Here is a 23,476-nt window from a genome sequence, read left to right on the forward strand (position 1 = left end):
TCATTTAAAGTTGATGTATGATTGCTTTAGACGACTGCATATTGCCATTTCCAACACAACTATAATAAATAACATAGACTAGAGTTTGTTACCCTGAAGGAAATAAAGGATTTTCAAATTTAATATTTTTATATAGAAGTTAAAATGCAGGAGAAAAAAAGTTCCGTGAGTTCTGGAGTGATTGCTGGAATCTGTGTGGCAATCATCATCTTTATTGGTGTCATCACTGGTATCGTCATCTATAAACGATGCTGGATTTACCCAGTAGCACGGCCGTTCTGGACAGTAGAGCTAAAAGATGATCATGAAGGCATCAACTTCAGCAGCGTTCCTGAAGATGAGCTGGTGGCCATCACAGCCCGAGAGGAGGAGGAATTTTACCGAGGCCAGGGTGTGAAGACAAGTAAATCACGCTCACAGCCATACTCACAACTCAGAGAGGACATCTGATTACCTTAGAGGACATATTAGAGGACGTCAAATAATATTACAATAGAGGACGTCAAATAATATTACAATAGAGGACGTCTGATTGGCTCAAAGGACATATTAGAGGACCTCAAATAATATTACATTAGAGGACATCTGACATTGCAAGAACTAAAAAGCTAGGGAATTTCAGTGGCTATAGAGGAAGAAAGCTTACTCTTGTTTATTTTCCCTCATGGGAAATATTTATAAACTTTGTGATGAAGCTAGTTCAATGATTTTTTTTTTTGAAAAATTACTTGTATGTACATGTATTTCCCAGGCAAGTGTATAAAGGCACAGTTTAATACAATGTCAAGCTGCAAGTTTCTTTTTCCACAAAACATATAGCCACTTTATATACTTTTGTGCTTAAAACATAGTTGTAGAGTCAATTAATACCTGATTTTATAAATGTTATCACTGTGCCTTTCAGGACTTGGCTTTTTAAGAAATATTTAATATCAATATTAAGAATATAAGAATTGAATGTAGATCTCGGTAGTCATTAGTATTGCTTACTGTTGCTGCCTTTATGAATGTGTCTTTACACTGCTGTGAGTTCACAAAGATCTGATTTTTAGTTTAAAATCAGATAGAAATAAACTAATTTACTGTGTTAGTGTTAGATACATGTATCTGAGTTGTATTCATAAGGTTCTTGGGTTAAAACTTGACATACTAACATGGAACTAAAATTCCTAACATGGAACTTTTCCGTAAGTATAACAATTTATTATGAGAAAACTGAAGTTAAATGGTTAAATGCTATTAAAGGAAATTCTGTATACCATACAGGGAAAAAAGATGAGCTAGAGCATTATTTATGTTATAAATTGTAATATAAAGGAAATAGTGATATATATCTATATATATCTCGGGTTATCTCTCTTATCAGAAGACCCAATGTAATGTGACAGCAGTTAAAAGATGTGATGATTCTGAGACTTATTCAAATGATGATGATTAAATGTATTTCTTGTATCCCAATTTTTAAACATGGTATGAGGGACTTTATACCTTTGCATGGCTATAATCCATGGATATATTCATATATTGCAGCAAATTTACAGGGTATCTGTGTTTTAAGTGCTTGTTTGATGCAATTGATTATTGCTATTCTTGAAATTGTTGATTGTTTTTTTCCATTTATAAACCATCTATAAATAAAGAAAAATCAAAAATGAAAATCAATAGGGCTTTATATATATATATATATATATATATATATATATATATATATATATATATATATATATATATATATATATATATCTCCAAATATTTTTCCTTATATATACATTTCCAAATATTTTTCCTTAAGATTCTTTGCAAACTAGAAAAAGTTCATTTTCTCATAAACTACCGTGGGACAAGTAAGAATATTTCCATTGTGATGTAATTGAAGTAAAAAAAAATAGTGCAAACTTTTTTTTTCAAAAATGATCATTGAATGACAATAATATGTGGCAACTCATCATAAATATATATATATATATATATAATTTTTTTTTCAGTTGTTTACATTTGAACATTTAAATGTTAGAATTCCTTTTGATTACATATCAGGTTTTCTTTTATTTTAAACATCAACATATCAGTTCTATTTCCTAATACACTATATTGTTTTATGTAGAATATTGAAAAATGTAAAAGAATTGTTAATTTTTCTGTGGATTGTAAATGACATATAGATGTATGTTTACATAAATCAGTTGGATAGGATATACATTTGGCAGTAACTAAGTCAGAGTTTCATAGATTGTACTATCTAGTCAGTCACCTGTTTGTCTCATTTTGGTACAGATTTTGTTCAGTTCAATAAGCTGTGACATAGATATCTATTAAAAATGTGTTAGGACACTGTTCTTAAAAAAAACTCTGAAAATGACACAAGCTTCTGACTTGTTGATATCATGCTTTCTGTTGTGTGTAATTTAAGATGGAAGGGGTGGGAGTGTTAATTTGTGACAGCTAGTAAAAAATTCTGAATAGCTGCTTAATTCATATAAAACATAAAGAAGATGTTTTAGTAGAATTATTGTGTGCTTCAACTTATTTATCATACGTAAATAGGGACCAAAGTATGATGAAGCAATCATAATAAAAAAAATTTTGAAAGATTATTTTTCAGAGTTTATTTATAATTGTTGTACTTTTTACATACAAATGAATGTGTATTCATTTTAAATGGGTCTTTTTTAATATCAAGTACATGTGCAAATCTTTCGTTTCTTCTTGTTTAAATTTGTTGGTATCACAAGTATTATTTTATCCATGGGCCTGATCACATGCTTTTTTATTCTAAAGTACAATTATTTTCATGAATAATCTTTTTTTTTTTTGTCATGAAAGTTTTAAAATAATGTTCTCAAAAAATTACAAAGCAAAATCCACATGAAAATTCAGTAATTTTCCTAAAGTCAGCCTAATCCCAGGACCCAGAATGCTTTTCTCTTGCCATTAACACAGTGACTTTAACTAGAAATGGGAAGCCATTTTGATTTAATTACTTATATTAATTTTATAGTTGCTACTTGCTACACATAAGAATATTGCCACAGATAAAGGATGATATTTATGTTTTTAGATTTTTTAGTGTTGTGAAATTATGTCTGTTTCAGCCTTTACTTACATATCATAGTATGTTTTTAAAGTAGCCGTGTGATATATAATGTCTGATGAGAAAACTATCTCTTTGAAACTTAAATGTAATCAAAATTTAAGTAAACTTCCTATTTATGGACTCATGATTCATATTCATAGACTCAGGTAAAGACATAAACTTTGTTCTTTTTGAACTAATTGCTGTTTTTGGAAGGTTTTATGGTTAACTGGGTGACTGTCATTGAAATCCACCTTCAAAAAATTCTTTTCTTGTACTGTTTGTAATTTGTAGCATATGTGCATATGTGCATTTTTGCTCTCAATGTGGAATCTAAAATTGTTAACACTTCTACTACAATAGTGTTCAGTTTTGCAGGGAATAAAATATGTCTTGTGTAAAATAAAATAGATATGAGATAGTTCATTTGATTTTGTTTTGATTAGCTCATTTCTGTCTCCAAAACTTCTGCTAGAAATCACTTTTAAAGAATAGATTTTGGGGGAGATACCTAGGATGAAGTTTCATCATAAGAATTAGTGAGTTGTCCATGAATTCAAAATTTAAAGGGTTCAATGTTAGAGACAAGAAAATTAGCCAAGAGACTGAAAGTGGAGTAAAATGCATGATTCATTTCTCATGTTATCAACTGTAAGGCTTTTCCAGTTTCATGAGTTATTGTTCTTACTGAGTGAGAACAACATGTATGTATAAATGAATTGTATGGAGATAACAAACAGTATTCAAGCTCACAAGCCCATTTAACAATACAAATTTTGGAGCAGAGCAAACACGGACCTCTAAAACATCAGAGGTGGGGTCAGGTGCCATATGGAGGAATGAGCATCCCCTGCCGACCGGTCACACCCGCCAAATGAAGACTTATTATGGCCCTTGGATCTTGATTGTACTGGCTAAGGGAACAGTCTTACCTTGGTGCTTATTAATGACATGTACATTATTTTATATCAGAACTATGCTGATATATAATATAGTTTTAATCTACTGTATTAAGATACAATTGAAAACTTCTTTTGAAAAATTATTTTTGTTTTCAAGAAGGTTCTTTTATTATTATTACAGTCTAGTACCAGAGGATATAAGGTTAAAGTTTCTGAAATGCAAGACAAATTTTTTTTTTCAAAAGTAGGCCAAACTCCCAAGGTCAAATAGTCAAAATTAGTGGTGCCCAAGGGAAAGTCTTATCACAAGGAATACACATGTGAAATATAAAAGTTTTAGCACTAACCATTCAATAGTTACGGCCAAGGTTATAGTTTTTGAAAAGTAGGTCAAACTCAATAGTCAAGGTCAAAATCGTTGGTACCATAGGATTGGTCTTGTCACAAGAAATACACATGTATAATATGAAAGCCCTAACTAGCTACAATCATTCAAAAGTTACTGAGTATGGTCAAGGTAAAAGTTATTTTTTTAAAGTGGGTCGAACTCAAAGGTCAAGGTCAAAAATATTTTTATCCATGGAAGGGTCTTATTACAAGGAATACACATGTGAAGTATGAAAGCCCTAGTACCAACCGTTCAAAAGTAATGGCCAAGGTTAAAGTTTGGTAAAATTTTGCAAAAGTGGGCCATACTCCAAGGTCAAGAGGTCAAATATGTTGGTACGAAAAGAAGTCTTGTCATCAGGGATACACTTGTGAAATATGAACGCCATAGCGTCAACAAATCAAAAATTACGAGCAAGGTTAAAGTTTTTGCGGACGGACAGAGCAAAAACTATATGCCCCAGAATCTTCGATAACGGGGGCATAAAAAGATTTAAATGTGGTATAAAATCATGGCACCTTTGGTGGATGGCTGGGGTGGGTATAATAGATTTCCAAAGCTTTACAAAGATGCATTTTAGGGGGGAAAACATCACGCTCTTGTAATTTTCGGTGTTGAAACAGAAACTGAGGCTCTATGTTGTTCTATAAACCGTAATTGTTAATTAAAATACAGAGATCCATATGCGACAACACTCACACTCTCGGTTCTTGAAGATTTTTATGCCCCCATAATCGAAGATTCGGAGGGATATAGTTTTTACCCTGTCCGTCTGTCCGTCTGTCTGTCCACAAAAAACTTTAACCTTGCCTATAACTTTTGATTGGTTTAAGCTATGGCTTTTGTATTTCACATGCGTATTCCTTGTTACAAGACCTTTCTTTGAGTACCATCATTTTTTACCTTTGAGTTTGACCTACTTTTGCAAAATTTTATGAGACTTTAACCTTGGCCATAACTTTTGAACTGTTGGTGCTTGGGCTTTCACACTTCACATGTGTATTTCTTGTGACATGACCTTCTTTTGGATACCAACAACTTTGACCCCTTGACCTTGTCCTTGGAGTTCGACTTACTTTTGAAAAAAATTTAACCTTGACCATAACTTTTAAACAGTCGGTGCTAGGGCTTTTATATTTCACATGTGTATTCCTTATTACAAGACTTTTCTTTTGATACCAACAACTTGGCCTTTTGACCTTGACCTTAGAGTTTGACCTACTTTAATTTTGAAAAACTTTAACCTTGGCCATGATTTTTGAACCGTTAAGAGTTAGGGTTTTCATACTTTACATATGTATTCCTTGTGACAACACCTTCCTTTGGATATCAACAATTTTGGCATTGACCTTGACCTTTGAGTTTGACCTACTTTTAAAAAAGAATTAACCTTGGCCATAACATTTAACGTTTGGTTCTAGGGCTTTCACACGTCACGAACATTTGTATCACTTGTGACAAGACTTTCCCTTGAGCACAATTTGACCTTGACGTTTTATTTATTTTTTAAAAAAACTTTAACCTTCGCCATAACTTTTCAAGGGTTGGTGCTAGCGCTTTCTTTTTCACAGGTATATTCCTCGAGACAAGACCTTTGTTTGGGTACCAACATTTTTGATCTCTTGACCTTGAGTTTGACTTGCATTTGAGAAACTTTAACCTTCGCCATAAGCTGCCATAGGGGGAATCAGTGTTTCACAAATACATTTTGTTTGTATGCTTTTTCTCTACAATGGTGACTCCAAATTGTGGCCAAACTCTTTTTTATCAGTGTGATTAAAATAACACCTCTTTATAAGATGTGAAAGTACAGAAAAAGTTCAATAAAAAATCATTTTGACACTTTGGTTTCGGTGGACTAAAACATTTATTATATTGTGATCAAGAATAACTATATGGATGGATGTTCATGTGTTGACTGGTGATGAGAAATGAAATTGATAACCTTAACAAAAATATTATAGTGAAGTACAGTTATCTATAGTTCACTAAAACATATTATTTGTTTACTATTATATTAAATCAAAATATTTATTAAAGTAATCAAAGTGTTTTTACTTTGGTTTAAAATTGCTATGTTTTATTTTCTTGAATTCTCACAATTATTTTATATCAAAGGAAACATTTCTTGTATATTTACATTTATTTATTTATTTAAATCATTGGTATAGAATTTAAATCACTGGTATGGAATTTAAGTCATTGGTATGGCATTTTAATCATTGATATAGAATTTAAATCATTGGTATGGAATTTAAATCATTGGTATCGAATTTAAATCATTGGTATCGAATTTAAATCATTGGTACATGTATAGAATTTAAATCAGTGGTATAGAATCTAAATCATTGGTATAGAATCTAAATCATTGGTATAGAATTTAAATCATTGGTATAAAATTAAAATCATTGGTATGGAATTTAAATCATTGGTATGGAATTTAAATCATTGGTATAGAATTTAAATCATTGATATAGAATTTAAATCATTGGTATAGAATTTAAATCATTAGTATAGAATTTAAATCAATGGTATAGAATTTAAATCATTGGTATAGAATTTGAATTATGGAATTTCAGAGAGAGATATAAGACCGCGGAACATTAACTGGCAAAATTGGAAATATGCAGCTTAGGTCATTTCCATATTTACAGTCTATACAATTAATGATCGACAATGAAATGGGGGGTACAATTCGACACGGACGTCCGAGAAAACATTGGATTGAAATTCTTGTTTGAAATTCATTTTCAATCCACCTGAGCTGTTTTAAAACGCATAATTTGAATCTATGATTCAAAAGACAAATGATTTCAGTTCCCAAAAACATGTTGTTTGAAATTCATATTTATATGAGTTTGTTTAGCTATAGTTTTAAGGACACGTAAAAGTCATAGAAGACAGAGATTATTTTTTCAGGGGACGGCTTTTTGATTCTAGAAAGGGAGGGGGGGGGGGTAAAAAATTGTCGAGTCAGATCATGCCTTCACATGACAAAATGTGTTTATTTCTAGGATGACAAGAGCTAGTTTCTTAAGTTTTGTCTTCACGGAAAAATGTTTGACAATCAAAAACAGGGCGGGGTTGTCCAAACTAAAAAAAAAAACAACTTTTTTTTATTTCAAAGATCGCTCAGCCCCCCCCCCCTCCCCAAACACACGCATGCACATACCTAACAGAAATCAAATATTTGTCCCTTCAAATTTCTTTTAAAACACTGGACAGAAATTCTGATTTATATGAATTTAAAACCATTCCGAAATTGAAATTATTTGTCTTTTGGGTCAATCAGTAACACCATGATTCTAGCGTAGCTGAGGTGGATTGAAAATGAATTTCAAACTAGAATTTCAATCCAATGTTTTCTCGGACGTCCGAGTCAAATTGTACCCGCCCATTCCATTGTCTATCATTTAATCTTTTGATTGTAACAGGTGGAAATGACGTGAGCTGCATATTTTCAATTTTGCCAGTTAATGTTCCGCGTTCTTAAGTATTCAGGCTCTAAATATAAAAAAGGTCTTTTAATTTCCTAATTTTTTTAATATTCAAATTGCACTTGCTGTGGCCTTCAACTCGATATTTAGATATATCGATGACGTATTGTCAATTAACAATTGTTATTTCCATTCTTATGTCGATACGTTATATCCCGATGAGCTTGAGATAAAAGATACCACAGAGTCTGACACATCTTTTCATATTTGGATATTTTACTTGAAAAAGACGTTAATGGTAATCTAACAACCAAGCTTTATGATAAACGTGATGGCTTTAACTTTTCAATCGTCAACTTCCATTACTTATGAAGCAATATACCTTCATCGCCTGCATACGGGGTTTATATCTCTCAGTTGATTCGATACGCAAGAGCATGCTCTGCGTATGTACAATTTCTAAAACTAGGTTAATTATTAACAAACAAGTTGATGAAACAAGAATATCAGCAGTCTCGTTTAAAGTCATCATTTTGTAAGCTCTATGGTCGACACAATGACCTTGTCAGCAAATACAATTTATCATTGAGTCAAATGCTGACAGAAGTTTTTCATACTAATTGTTTGACCATTATTTACACACTGAATTGTCGACGGATTTTTCCCTTTTTTCCCGATTATAACAAGGAGCACATGGCGGGTGTGACCGGTCAGCAGGGGATGCTCACTCCTCCATGGCACCTGATCCCACCACTGATGTTTTGGAGGTCCGTGTTTGCTCTTCTCCTATTTTGTATTGTTTAATGGACTTTTGAGCTTGAATACTGTTCGTTATCTCCATATATTTTATTCTTGATTAGAGTATTTTTGCTTGTCGCAAATGTTGAGAGAACCCTAAATATGAATTTTCTGTATGGGCTTAAAACTTAACAGAAAGTTACTCCAATCTGAAATCAAAAATGGTATGTTCATGAAAGAGTTTTGGTATCATTGCAGTTAAGACTAATTTGTTTTCCTTCGCCATCCACCATGTGTCCATCATCGAAAGCAAAAAATATATGAAATCTTTAAGGAAAAATTATCAGTAAAAATTATCTATCAATTTACCGGTATATAGCATTAACAAGATATTTTTTGCCATTTTATCTGAGTGTGTGTTTGTACATGAATAGCGCGCTTCATGAAATTTTCAGAACTTGACAGTTAAAAATCAGTAAAACACACATTGGTCTATTTTAAAACTCTTTGATTTAAACAACACATTCTAGACTTATTTTACACAAAACTGTTTTAAAATAATAAAATTCTTGTAAGTTACACACCTAGTAAATAGATGTTGCCAGTCATAAATTGTTCTATTGCCAATTTTTAACACATACTGTTATTGTTTAATAAAACTATAAAGGTGCAAATGCCTTGTCTGATATTAAACTATAGATGTTTATAACTTTATTCTTTCTGTCCCTGACCCCTCAGATAAGAGCTACAAACAAAATGACAAACCAATCAAGGGGTTTCTTTGATTTCTTTATAGATAAACATGCCTTAATCCGTGCCGCAGAGATCGAGGATAGTGAGAGATAGCCAAGTGTTACACCCAACTTATCCTATAGCCATTGGCGTAGAGCTTATAGTGCATTAATCCGATAGCATTACTGAGTAGGGATGATGGTTTTATTGTCACTTGCAGGAAAAAATTCATCAATATACTGAATACAAATATTGTGTTTACTATTACGTTCTATAACAAATCGCCAGATACTTATTTTCTGTATCTAATTCTCAGGGGCTTGTTTTACAAAAGAACTTACGACTAAGACCAAAATTTAATTTGCGTACAACTTTTTATTTTAAAATGGTCTGAATTTTTTTTAAAAAGAACTTAAGAAGAATAAGATATTTTTATGCTAACAGTTTTAAACAGAATCTTTAATTTTGCAAGTTTTTACAATCAATCCCCTCATGTTTTCCAGGGGTCCGTGTCGATTCGTTATCTGTATTTTTGAGACTGGTCCCTGTTCGTTATCTTCACATATGTATTTATCATTGCATATACACCCCTAAAACAAAAAAAAGACAAAAAAACAAATATTGGAAATCAAACAATTACAATAGCTGTAACGTTATGTATGCACCAATGAAAAGCTGGGTTTTATCCCTCTCGCGTTCTATTTATTAGGGTCGAAGCTCAAAGATACTCAAGTCTAAGGGCGTAATTTATTGTCTTTTCACAAATTTTATTTAAAAATAAACTTTGTTGTTATGACTACTAAAAATTATTATAACAACAAAGTTATTTTTAAATAAAATTTGTGAAAAGACACTATTACGACTGATGTCCAATCTGGAAGTGAGTTTAAAATGATGAAATTTATAATAAAAACAGAACTTGAATAAGATACATCTTTAAGGTTCATTGATACTCTGATAAGGGAGATAACTCTCCATGGGATTGACAACTTATTCCTTTAAAAATCGGTCAGGTTCAAAGGCCATTTCTGCCAAAGTTTCTTTTGGAAATCATCAGCGTTAAAACAAAATCTGATATAAATAAGCTTAAACATATTTTTTAAGATATCAAAATGTAACCAAAGCAAACATGTTAATCAAAGAAGTTTAGATTAATTGAAGTTACTGATACATTTACTAATAAGAATGTATCGATAGCTTTAATTTTTTTGTTCCGACAAATATATTGCTCTTTTTTTTTTTAGAAACAAAAATTATTCAAAAATCCAATCTTTTACATTTACATGCTTATTTATTGATCATTTATTGTCAGTCGAAAAATAGTTATATACATTAGATAAAGCAAAGGGAATTTCGAGCATACGGTTTACAGAGCTGACCAGTTATTATAGAGCGCACAAAGAGAAAGGACAATGAATATCGACAATTAGTAACAATAGACAAATGACCATTGCGAACAAGAAACCGATTTCATGTAAATTAAGGGTCATATGCATATAAAACGATAAATAAAAGATTATGTAACATATTGTAAAATCATGTTTTTTGATATGATATATCACTATCTTAATTCAATACTATTTTCGAAGTGTACTGTTTATCCAATATTTTATACTAGAAACTCATTTTCTTAATTTTAAACATTTTTACATGCATGTATTTATTTAATGGAGAAATAATTCTCAAAGTTTGACTTTTTAGCTAAGACTTTGTATGGTTTTGATATGACTAAAAGCCTAATAAACTTCCAGTCATTGTAGAGTTAATGACGTTTATTCTAGCATTTGCAGGTTTCCCCAAGACTTCTCCTTTCCGTATTCTGACCGTTCTTTTTCCACGTTTACTCGTCCGCTTTCGGAACACTTGATTTTAATAGTTAAAATGAGCCAGAACAATATCTTTGAAAAATGATGAACGTCTCTCTTTGTTTAAATTTGAAATTTTAATACAAGCATTTGATTTATATATAGTACTGAATGTGTTAAAAAGCCTTGTTTTTTTTTCATGTTTGCATGTAATAAAATGAAGGGAAAATCTTGAAAAATCTGTTTCGTACCTCAACGAGGTAATGATGAATTGTCATTTTGACATTAAAAATATTCTTCTGTAAGTTCACCAATTTGGTCCTCGATGTCATTTTGGGATAGAAAAGAGAGTCCAAACTTTGTTTCAGGGAATTACAGAAAATCTTCGGAAAAATACTTCTTTTCAATTACACTGATAAATTGGTATGTGCAAATAACCTGCCTTAATGTCAGAACTTTTTTTTTCAAATTTTAAAACGTTGATAGATGTACTTCGAACTCATATTTTACAATGTTTAATATGGAGTACCCGATGTTTATAATCAGATAAGTACAACTTACCTATTGCATGTTGGCAATTAAGAGATGACATGAGAATCAATTGTTTACCATTTCAATGCTAGCATTTGACTTCGAATATGAAGATGAGGGGTTATGATGAGGTGTCACCAAGTGTCAGGTTACTCTCTGTGTGGGTATTTGAGGAAGAGCAAACATTAATTCCAGCTGTAGGTTAAGTGCCAAATTTGTTTCGCGTTCTATATCAATATCTTTTTTTATATTAGCTACAATGCAACATGGATCTAACTAAGTTTTGAGATATCTTCCAACAACACCCGTGCCTTTCACATGGAATGCTGAATGCTTGGTGATGGTCATCTTTCAAAGTTCATAAAAGTTTAACTGACGACCTTCAGCACACGAGGCGACCAATGTACCAACTGTACCATAGATAGACTTGTTAGATGTTACAGCCTTTCCATAATGCTCCGCACAGTAAAGGGTGCTGTGATTCAAAGGAAAAAAGGAAGGAAATCCACTAAGAATATGGGAAATTAAACATTAAGCTAAAGTCAATAATCGACCTTGTTACAATAAGCTTGTTGGGAAAAAAAATATATTCTTCAATATATCTCAAAACATCTCTGAAAACTTAGGAAAGAGTTTGTGCTCGTGCATAAATGATAATTAGATTTGTTAAAGATTTTGTTATGCTTTTTCCATTTTGTTTATGTTGAATCAGCTAGGGTTGGGTGAGAAAGACTCGTATCCTTTTTGTGTTCCTAAATATCAACACTCATGCTGGTGTCATGTTGTAAATTCTGAATTTAACGGGTGGCAGGAAATTCAAAATTTACAACATGACACTGAGATCCGATATTTACGTTTCAATGTTTAATAAAAATGTTATTGTAATTGATGCTAGTGACAAGCTATGGATTATAAAGTAAGAACTCAACCTCAAAGTACAATAAACTTATACAGGAAACATTTTTATGACATTTTATCTCTGAAATATTTCAGTTTTCAATTGTTAAAACAAAAAAAAGAAAAGAAAACCACGAGGAAGGTATGATATCTCACCACTCTATTTTCTTCTCCCATTTCCTTTAACATTAATTTCACTTTGATTTCAAATCCATGTCCTGTTTTATAACATTTTTAGATTTAAACAGACTTTTAAAAAGTATTTTTTATTCGTCACTTCCAGTGAATGCCAGAGGAGATATATATATACACATGCATTATTATACTGCACGAGTAACCCGCTGGATCCGAAGTAGACCTTATGATCACTTATGCATTATTACACTTCGCGAATAATCTAGAATTTGGATAAGATGCTCGTGTATCAAAAATTACACATTTTTAGATAATGTTGCAGAATCTAACGCATATATCCCTTTACGTGAAATCTATTTCTTTTTCTCACTTTTTTGTTCTTTGTCACTATTGTCGATGTTCATTGCCCGTTCCCTTTGTGAGGTCTTTCATAATGAGTGATTTAAAGACCTAGTCAGCTCTGTAAACCATAAGCTCAAAATTGTCTTTCTCTTATACCCAGTGTAAATGAATATTTTTTAGAAAGAATAAATGACCAATAAAAATGCATGTAATTTCTTTTTTGAATATTTTTGATTAAAGAATCAGGCCCCGGGATCATGAAACATATTAAGCTTAAGTCAAAATCTTTAGATCATACTTTGATGTTGTAGAAGTCAAGCAGACCAAAATCAAAATATGTTTCAATATTGATTCACAAAAGTGCTGTTATTTGCAAATTTTGAGATTAATTCAATAATTAATAAAAATTTTACAGGGGCTTGAAAATTTGACTTAAGTCTAAGTCTGTTTCATGATCCTGGGACCAGATCAATTTCTTTGTCAGAAGAAACATTCTTATGAAATAATGTATCAGTGAGTTTAATTATTTTTGGATCAACATGTTTGCCTTTGATGACAATTTCATATTAATGCATTTAGTTTATACTAATTAAAGTTCTGCTTTTTAAAAAAAATCCAATTAATTTAAGCGTGTTTCTACTTGCACCTGAGATGGGTCATCAGTCCTAATTAAGTGCAAACTTAGACTTAAGTACTTTAAGCCCTCGATCCTTATAAATAAAAAGTAAGAATTATATTTGAAGATGATGGCTACTGCATGCTTACTACATACAGTGTACCTCTCTTGGAGTCATTATGTCATTTTAATGAAGAAATGATTTTCAAAGTTTGGCTTGTAGCTAAAACTTCGCTTTCCATGCTTTTGGTATGACCAATAGCACATGAAACTTCTTGTCAATGATCTTTTAACTACCTTTTTCCATCTTGTGTGATATAGTACTGAATGAGTTGAAAATTATGTGCAAAAAATCCTATTTCAGTGTGTCAGAAGTTTATTCATTTTTTTTATATCGTTGAACAATAATATAGGAGGCAGGTACATAAATGCACTGGGTTAGATTTTGAATAAACCTGTTTCTCCCATGTAAGTATGTTTATAATCAATAAAATACGCCTCACCTGTTGCCAGTGTATTGAAGGGATGTGAGATTGTACGAGAATGAATGATTGTTATCTGACTTCGTGGCGCAACGGTAGCGCGTCTGACTCCAGATCAGAAGGTTGCGTGTTCAAATCACGTCGAGGTCATATGGTACTTTTTTCTTGTTTGAGAAAATCTTAATCAACTAAAAAAGGATGAATAGATTGCTTAATAAACTTAGATTTTATTGATAGTTTCATGATTTTTTTTAGAGGTGTATCATCTGTCCCTATGAGAAAATCAGCTGTTCTGAAAGATAGTAATTAGATGACTTCGCTGCACAATCAGCGCATCTACTCCAAATCAGAAAGCTGCGTGTTCAAATCACGTTGAGATCTTTATTTGCTTTCTTTTAATTTTTTTTTTTATTTAAAAAAAAAGAATGCATTTTTTTAACTGAAGACGATGTAATTCAAGGTCTGCTTTTGTTTTAAATTTAAAACTTGTGTCTACTTGCACCTTGCACCTGAAACGGGTCATCAGTTCTCATTAAGTGCAAATTTAGACCTAATTACTTTAATCCTTCAATCCTCAAAAATAGAGTTAACAGTTAAATTTGAGGCTGGTGGCAACTGCTTGCTTACTACAGTATACTGCTATTGGAGTCATTATTTCATTTCAAATATCTGGGTTTTTTTTTTTTAATTTTAGAAATTTTTACGTATTTATTTAATGGAGAAATGATTCTCAAAGTTTGACTTAGCTAACTTTTGCTTTGTATGTACTTGATCAATAGCATACGGAACTTTTAGTCAATGAGTAGATGTCCCTGGAACTAATATGACACTTATTCTAAAATTTACAGGTTCGTCAAGGACTTTTCCTTCACATATTCTGACGATTCTTCCTGTCCTTTTTGGTATGGATTCGTTCGCTCTCTGAACTCTTGATGATTTTTATTGGTCAAAACTGAGTGAGACGAATGCCTTTGAAAATGGCGAACAACTACTTTTTTCCATCTTGTGTGCTTAAGTATTGAATAGGTTTTAAAAAGGGTGATTATGCATTGTAAATAATCAACTATAGGGAAAATCTTGAAGCATCAATGAGGCTAATTTACGCCAAATTGATGAAAATATTCCTTTCATTACTCCATTAATTTCGTCTTTCATTTCATTTTGGGGTAGCAAGAAGGATCCAGCTTCTTCTGACAGGGAATTACAGAAAATCTTCGGGAAAATGCTTCTTTTCAATAACATGAATATGAAAGATGTGTATGTGCAAACAACCTTTTGTCAGTGTCATCAGTTCATTCAAATTTTTAAGCGCTGAGCAATAATATTAAAGATGCTTAGAACTTACATGCACAAGGTTTAATTATGAATGACCGTGTTTTTCCTATGTTTATAATCAACAAAATACCTCTCACCTGTTGCCAGTGGTGTTGAAGGGATAATGTGAGATTGTACGAGAATGAATGATTGTTATCTGACTTCGTGGCGCAACGGTAGCGCGTCTGACTCCAGATCAGAAGGTTACGTGTTCAAATCACGTCGAGGTCACGTGGAACTTTTTTCATGTTTGAAAAAATCTTACTTAAGTAAATAAATGGATGGGTGGATCTCTATATATTTTTATGGACTTATTTTGGTTTTAATTGATGCATATATCAAATCTCTAAAATATTAAGAAATTGTAGACATTTATGATATTCCAATCTCCTCTTATTTACCATCACCCTTAAATTATGCTTCTATACATTTTTTTATCTTAGTATAAGACAATATTGAGAATCTTTGAATGAAACATTTGCAACTAATTATTTATTTTACGTAAATAAACAAACATTTAAATGTTAGTTTCATGATTTTTTAAAACTTTGTATCATCTGTCCTTATGATAAAATCAACTGTTTGCTGAAAGACAGTTATTATATGACTTTGTTGCACAATGGTAGCGCATATACTCCAGATCAGAAAGTTACGTGTTCAGATCACGTCTAGGTCATCTTTTTTCCTTTATTGCTTTTTTTGGTGGGGGGGGGGGGAGGGGGATTTTATGAAACAAATGATTCCCTTGTTGATAATGCATTTCTTTTATACTGAATCTGTTATCTTATTATATTATTAATTTTAATTCTGCTTTTATTATTAATTTCTCAGTTTAAGTTTGTGTCTGTTTTCACCTTGCACCTGAGACGGGTCATCAGTCCTTATTAAGTGCAAATTTAGACTTGAATATTTTCAGCTTTCGGTCCTAATAAATAAAAACTGAGAGTAAACGGTTATATGACGCTGGTGGCTACTGCATGTTTACTACATACAGTGTACAGGTATTAGAGTCATTATTTCATTTTAAGGTTTTTTAAAAGACATCTTCACATATTTATTTACTGGAGAAATGATTCTCAAAGTTTGACTTAGCTACGTTTTATATGTTTTTGATATGATAAATAGCATAGGGAACTTCTAGTCAATGAGTAGATGTCCCTGGAACTAATATGACACTTATTCTAGCATTTACAGTTTGCCCAAGACTTTTCCTTTCCATATTCTGACGATTCTTCCTGTCCTTTTTGGTATTTTTTTTTTTTACATTTGCTCGTCCGCTTTCTGAACTCTTGATTTATAATAGTCAAAACTGAGTGAGACGAATGCCTTTGAAAATGTTCTCAGATGGCAGATAACTTCCTTTTCCATCTTGTGTGCTATAGCATTGAATGGGTTGAATAAACGTGATTATGCATTGTAAATAATCAACTATAGAAGAAATCTTGAAACGTCCATGAGGCTAATTTATGCCAAATTGATGAAAATATTCCTTTCATTACTCCATTAATTTCGTCTTTCATTTCATTTTGGGGTAGCAAGAAGGATCCAGCTTCTTCTGACAGGGAATTACAGAAAATCTTCGGAAAAATGCTTCTTTTCAATAACATGAATATGAAAGATGTGTATGTGCAAACAACCTTTTGTCAGTGTCATCAGTTCATTCAAATTTTTAAGCGCTGAGCAATAATATTAAAGATGCTTAGAACTTACATGCACAAGGTTTAATTATGAATGACCGTGTTTTTCCTATGTTTATAATCAACAAAATACCTCTCACCTGTTGCCAGTGGTGTTGAAGGGATAATGTGAGATTGTACGAGAATGAATGATTGTTATCTGACTTCGTGGCGCAACGGTAGCGCGTCTGACTCCAGATCAGAAGGTTGCGTGTTCAAATCACGTCGAGGTCACGTGGAACTTTTTTCATGTTTGAAAAAATCTTACTTAAGTAAATAAATGAATGGGTGGATCTCTATATATTTTTATGGACTTATTTTGGTTTTAATTGATGCATATATCAAATCTCTAAAATATTAAGAAATTGTAGACATTTATGATATTCCAATCTCCTCTTATTTACCATCACCCTTAAATTATGCTTCTATACATTTTTTTATCTTTGTATAAGACAATATTGAGAATCTTTGAATGAAACATTTGAGGTGAATAAACAAAGATTTGATTGTAAGTTCATGATTTAAAAAAAAAAAAAAAAAAAAAAAAAAAAAAAAAAAAAAAAAAAACTTTGTATCATCTGTACTTATGATAAAATCAGCTGTTTGCTGAAAGACAGTAATTATATAACTTTGTTGCACAATGGTAGCGCATATACTCCAGATCAGAAAGTTACGTGTTCAGATCACGTCTAGGTCATCTTTTTTCCTTTATTGCTTTTTTTTTTGGTGGTTGGGGGGGGGGGGATTTTTATGAAACAAATGATTCCCTTGTTGATAATGCATTTCTTTTATACTGAATCTGTTATCTTATTAATTTTAATTCTGCTTTTATTATTAATTTCTCAGTTTAACTTTGTGTCTGTTTTCACCTTGCACCCGAGACGGGTCATCAGTCCTTATTAAGTGCAAATTTAGACTTAAATATTTTAAGCCAATTAGTAAATGACCTTGTAACAAATGTTAATGACACTTATTCTAACATTTACAGGTTTTCCCAAGACTTCTCCTTTACATATTCTGACGACCCTTCCTGTCTTTTTGGTATGGATTTGTTTTCACATTTGCTCGTTCGCTTTCTGAACTCTTGATTTATTATTGTCAAAACTGTGCAAGACTTATGCCTTTGAAAATGTTCTCAAATGGCGAACAACTACCTTTTTCCATCTTGTGTGTTATAGTATGGAATGGGTTAAAACAAAGGAGATTATACAATGTAAATAATAAACTATAGGGAAAATCTTGAAACTTCAATGACATTGAGGCTAATATGGCACATTCAGATGGAAATATCTTTTAATCAGCCCACTAATTTCGTCATCCATTTCATTTTGGGGTAGCAAAAAGGATCCAACTTTTTCTGGTAGGGAAACAGAAAATCTTCGGAAAGATTCGTCTTTTCAATAACATCAATATGAGAGATGAGTATGTGCAAACAACCCTATTTTAGCGTCAGAAGTACAATTTTATAAACGCTGAGCAATAATGTTAGAGGTACTTCGAACTTACATGCACAAGATTAAATTATGAATAAACGTGTTTCTCCTATGAAAATACGTCTCACCTGTTGCCAGTGGTATTGAAGGGATAATGTGAGATTGTAAGAATGAATGGTTGTTATCTGACTTCGTGGCGCAACGGTAGCGCGTCTGACTCCAGATCAGAAGGTTGCGTGTTCGAATCACGTCGAGGTCAAGTGATACTTTTTTATGTTTAGAGAAAATCTGAATTAGCTAAAAATATGGATTGATGGATCGCTATATATATTTAATTAAGAACTTCTTTGATAGTAATTGACGCATATCTCAAATCTCCACTTTATACGACAATATAGAGAAAAATTGAATGAGAAATGAAATTTTCATTCAAAGTGAATTCATTTTACTTGAATGAAAAAAAAATTAGTTTCAAGATTTTTTTTTTTTAAAGTTAACATCTGTCCTGATGAAAAATCATCTGTTTGGGGAAAGGCAGTAATATGACTTCAATGCACAATGGTAGCGCATCTACTCCAGATCAGAAATTTGCGTTCTCAAATCACGTCGAGGTCATCTCTCTTTTTTTCTTTTTTATTTATTTATTTTGGGGGGGATGATATTTTTGGATTCCAAATAAAAAGGAAATGATTCACTGGCTGATAATTGTACTGAGTTCAACATCCTATGGATATTTTTATCACATACAGCGCATTAGGGTTTTACAATCTAGTTGTATTTGTAACGTGCCAAATAGAGAATTTACTTAAGACGTAATATTATTATATTTATTATTTCAGTCATAATTCTGGATTCAATGGGTATTCCGGAACCATATTTATAGAACCACTTTTTGTCAAAGGGCATGGAGGGATATTTTGGATAATCCACATAGAATATTGGAAACTGAGTGACCTCTTGCCTTCTGTTACCTTCTTTTTTTCCCATAGCCTTGTTGAATAAATTCACTTGCATTTTCTACTTTCCCATTGTCAAATGTGCTGAAATTTCTGTTCCTGATTTTTTTTTCCATTCAACTTAAGATCCATTCTTGATGCTTCTGGTGCTAGTTTCCTGTCTATTTCTCTCAGATTTTAAATCTTTGATGCTAAAAGAGGAATAATCTAGGTCTTCTAGTAATGATGTTAAGTCCCGTCTGATTTTGTTTGATTTATCAACTAGTCATTCGCAATAAGAAAAAGAAATCCGGATATAACACAATCCTGCTTCAAAACAGTCTTTATCTGTAACCATTCTTTTCATCGATGACTGTATATTCAAATCCTCCATGTACATGTACCTATGATCTTCTTTCGAATTCAATATTTTCATCAATGTGACTCTTAAACTGTCCTTGTGCACCCTGAGTCAGAAGTATTCTCATTGTCGACAAAAAGTGTTAAATTGGATATTGAGTTTGAAATATTTCATAAAATAAATATCTGTTTTGTTGATTCCCTCTCTGGTCTAAAACATATACGTTTTTTTCTTCAGTGTTTCATGTACTATTTACTCCTTTTTTATCTGCTGAATAATCATTCGCTGAATACTTTGCTTGTAAATTGTTTTAGGATCACTCCAAGATAGTTATCTCATTTCTTTATTTTGCCCCTCGTGGTTTTTTATATCTCTGTTTCCTTTTTTCTTTCCTTTTTCCTTTCTTTGTCCGGTTTCTGTCACCCAAATCTTATTGTTCATTTCCACTAGTCTTGTCGAGGATCTTCTGTATCTATATCCTCCTTTTCCTCGATCTTTATATATATATTTTTTTGAGTTATTAGTTCTTCTCGGTTCAATATCTCACAGAACTGTTCAACAATCTTCCTGGCCTTCTCCGTTTTCAGCATTCCATGTTTGTCCTTCACCCAACAGCTAGTCTTTTTTTTTCACTATGGATCTCTTTGTGAGCACACAGCTCTAGCCATTTCTGCAGTCTTAGTTTTTCCTTCTATCCAGTTTCTCTTATCTTCTATAGCATTTTTTTCTTTTTATATGTTGGTCCCTTTTGATTTTTCTTTTAGTGTCTGGTGTTGTTATTTAAAGCTTTCCATTTATTTTCTTTCTTTCGTCCATCCTTATATGATCTCTGTTTCATGGTTTACCCTGTTTCTTTGTCTTTCCTATGATGTCTTCGCAGCTTCCCTGTACATGCAGGTCAACCATTTTGTCGTACTTCTCTACCTCGTCTAAATCCTGTAGTATCTGAAACCTGTTCTTGACCTCTACAATAAACCTCTCGTGGTCTTATCACTGCCTACCTTCTTCACTTCAAATATCTCTTCTTTTTTTTTCACTGTTCTTAATAACTTCTATTCTGATTGATCCTAACGGAACGATGTTTGTTTAACGCCCCTTCGAGAATTTTTCACTCACATTGAGACGCCACCACTTGCCGGTGGAGGGCTGCAAATTTAGATCTGTACTCAGCACTAAGGGCCTTTGAGCGGTGAGGGATCTTTTTCGTGCCAGCGCCTACCGAGACACGGGATCTCGGTTTATACGGTCTCAACCGAAGGATCGGTCTCTATGTCCCGCAGTGGGATTCGAACCTGCGACGTAAGGAATAACTCCTTACTCCGCGATTCTAGTGCAAACGTTCTACCACTGCACCACCGCTCATCACTTTATGTCTTTCAGTGATGTTCTCATGCCACCGTTCATGATCATATTTGTCTTATATAGAGTTCAATTCTACGTTCTTTTGTAGATCTCTTCATGTAGAAATATTGTTCTCGTCACAATCATTCCATTTGTACTACAGCCGTTTTGTCATTTATATTTCCTATCCTATACTTTCCTTTTACTGTTTCCAAGCTTGAATTATTTTATCCAACTTTCTGATTCAAGTCTCCATTACAATTACTTTGTCATGCTTATTGACCATACACTAACCTCTCGTATTTGGTAGTAAAAGTACACTTTCTTCTTGCTCATGCTGATTTTTTTTTGCCCGATCATGACAGGGAGCACATGGCGGATGTGACCGGTCGACAGGGGATGCTTACTCCTCCATGGTATCTGATCCAATCACTAACACTTTTAGAAGTCCTTGTTTGCTCTGCTCACGATTTGTAATAGAGGCTCTCTATTTCAATGGACTTTTGAGCTTGATTTCTGTTCGCTATCTCCATATTCCATTTCGTTAATATTGCATCGAGATCGGTTACAAAGACAACTTATATTTTAGAGTCTCTAAGTTAAACATTCATCCAGACTCCGATATTCATGTGTCCATGTTTATAGCAATACTGCAAATGTACTTATTTATCACAAATCACATTTTTACATAGAAATATATAGGAACAAGATGTGTTTGTGAAACACTGATGCCCCCGTATGGCAGCTTATGGCGAAGGTTAAAGTTTCTTCAAATGCAAGTCAAAATCCAGGCCAAAAGATAAAAAATGTTGATACCCAAAGAAAGGTCTTGTCGCAAGGAATACACCTGTGAAATTTGAAAGACATAGATACAACTGTTCAAAAGTTATGGCGAAGGTTAAAGTTTTTTAAATAAAAGTCAAACGTCAAGGTCAAGGTCAAAGTGGTTGGTATCGAAAGGAAGATCTTGTCACAAGGATTACATATGTGAAGTATGAAAGCCCTAGCACCAACCATTCAAAAATTATGGCCAAGGTTAAAGTTTTTCAAAAGTAGGTCAAACTCCTAGGTCAAGGTCAAAGGGTCAAAGTGGTTGGTATCCAAAGGAAGGTCTTGTCAAAAGGATTACATATGTGAATTATGAAAGCCCTAGCATCAACCATTTAAAAGTTATGGCCAAGGTTAAAGTTTTTCAAAAGTAGATCAAACTCCTAGGTCAAGGTCAAAGGGTCAAAGTGGTTGGTATCCAAAGGAAGGTCTTGTCAAAAGGATTACATATGTGAATTATGAAAGCCCTAGCATCAACCATTCAAAAGTTATGGCCAAGGTTAAAGTTTTTCAAAAGTAGGTAAAACTCCTAGGTCAAGGTCAAAAGATCAAAGTGGTTGATATCCAGAGAAAGGTCTTGTCACAAGGAATACACATGTGAAGTTTGAAATCCTAAGCACCAACTGTTCAAAAGTTATGGCCAAGGTTAAAGTTTTTCAAAAGTAGGTCAAACTCCAAGGTCAAGGTCAAAAGGTCAAAGTTGTTGGTATGCAAAGGAAGGCCTTGTCACAAAGAATACACATGTGAAGTTTGAAACCCCAAGCACCAACTGTTCAGAAGTTATGGCCAAGGTTAAAGTCTCATAAAATTTTGCAAAAGTGGGTCAAACTCCAAGGTCAAGGTCATAAGGTCAAATATGATGGTACCAAAAGAAAGATCTTGTCACAAGGAATACACATGTGAAATATGAAAGTCATAGCTCCAACCAATCAAAAGTTATGGGCAAGGTTAAAGTTGACAACAGACAGGCAGACAACCAGACAAACGGACAAACAGACAAACGGACAAACAGACAAACAGATAAACAGACAAACAGACAGACAGGACAAAAACAATATACCCCCGGGATCTTTCGATCCGGGGGCATAAAAATCTTTAAAAATCTTCTCAAGAATTACTGGGCATGAAAAGCTGAAACTCATGTGAAAGCTTTCTGGTGTAGCGTATAGTGTAGATTCTAAATTGTTCAAATCATGACTCTAGGGGGTAAGGTGGGGCCACAATAGGGAATCCAAATTTTACATTGAAATATATAGGAAAAATCTTTAGAAATCTTCTTTCCAAAAACTATTCAGCTCGAAAAGCTGAAACTTATATGGAAGACTCCAGAGGTAGTGTAGATTCTAAATTGTTCAAATCATACCCATGGGGGTAGGGTGGGGCCACAAAAAGTATTACAAGGAGGAAAATCTGGGAAGGAAATTACTCAGGTGAGCAATGTGGCCCATGTGCCTCTTGCTCTCTTTATGTCCTTGACTGCTCAGAATTTCTGGTCCAAACAGAGAGAAAA

At 32.8% G+C, this 23,476-nt stretch overlaps 1 protein-coding gene and 4 non-coding genes across 5 annotated transcripts in view; all 5 read left to right on the forward strand.

Annotated features, from left to right (window-relative positions):
- LOC133174128 (uncharacterized) overlaps positions 1-1,662 on the forward strand; it is a 33,521-nt gene extending 31,859 nt beyond the window's left edge. Inside the window, exon 7 of the mRNA XM_061309174.1 lies at positions 137-1,662. Within this exon, the coding sequence (XP_061165158.1) occupies positions 137-450 (314 nt within the window). The 3' untranslated portion in view covers positions 451-1,662. The remainder of the gene's footprint in view (positions 1-136) is intronic.
- A 12,494-nt stretch (positions 1,663-14,156) lies between these two features.
- On the forward strand, positions 14,157-14,228 carry Trnaw-cca (transfer RNA tryptophan (anticodon CCA)). Its single transcript has one exon. It is a non-coding gene; the product is annotated as a tRNA-Trp (tRNA).
- Positions 14,229-15,551: 1,323 nt separating this feature from the next.
- Trnaw-cca (transfer RNA tryptophan (anticodon CCA)) lies at positions 15,552-15,623 on the forward strand. Its single transcript has one exon. It is a non-coding gene; the product is annotated as a tRNA-Trp (tRNA).
- Positions 15,624-17,230: 1,607 nt separating this feature from the next.
- Trnaw-cca (transfer RNA tryptophan (anticodon CCA)) lies at positions 17,231-17,302 on the forward strand. Its single transcript has one exon. It is a non-coding gene; the product is annotated as a tRNA-Trp (tRNA).
- A 1,386-nt stretch (positions 17,303-18,688) lies between these two features.
- Positions 18,689-18,760, forward strand: Trnaw-cca (transfer RNA tryptophan (anticodon CCA)). The gene has a single exon. It is a non-coding gene; the product is annotated as a tRNA-Trp (tRNA).
- Positions 18,761-23,476: the final 4,716 nt, after the last annotated feature.

The sequence above is a fragment of the Saccostrea echinata genome, unplaced genomic scaffold (genome assembly GCF_033153115.1).
Source record: "Saccostrea echinata isolate AGI-Se365-2 ecotype Australia unplaced genomic scaffold, CSIRO_AGI_Sech_v1 ptg000057l, whole genome shotgun sequence".
Taxonomy (NCBI): Eukaryota; Metazoa; Mollusca; class Bivalvia; order Ostreida; family Ostreidae; genus Saccostrea; species Saccostrea echinata.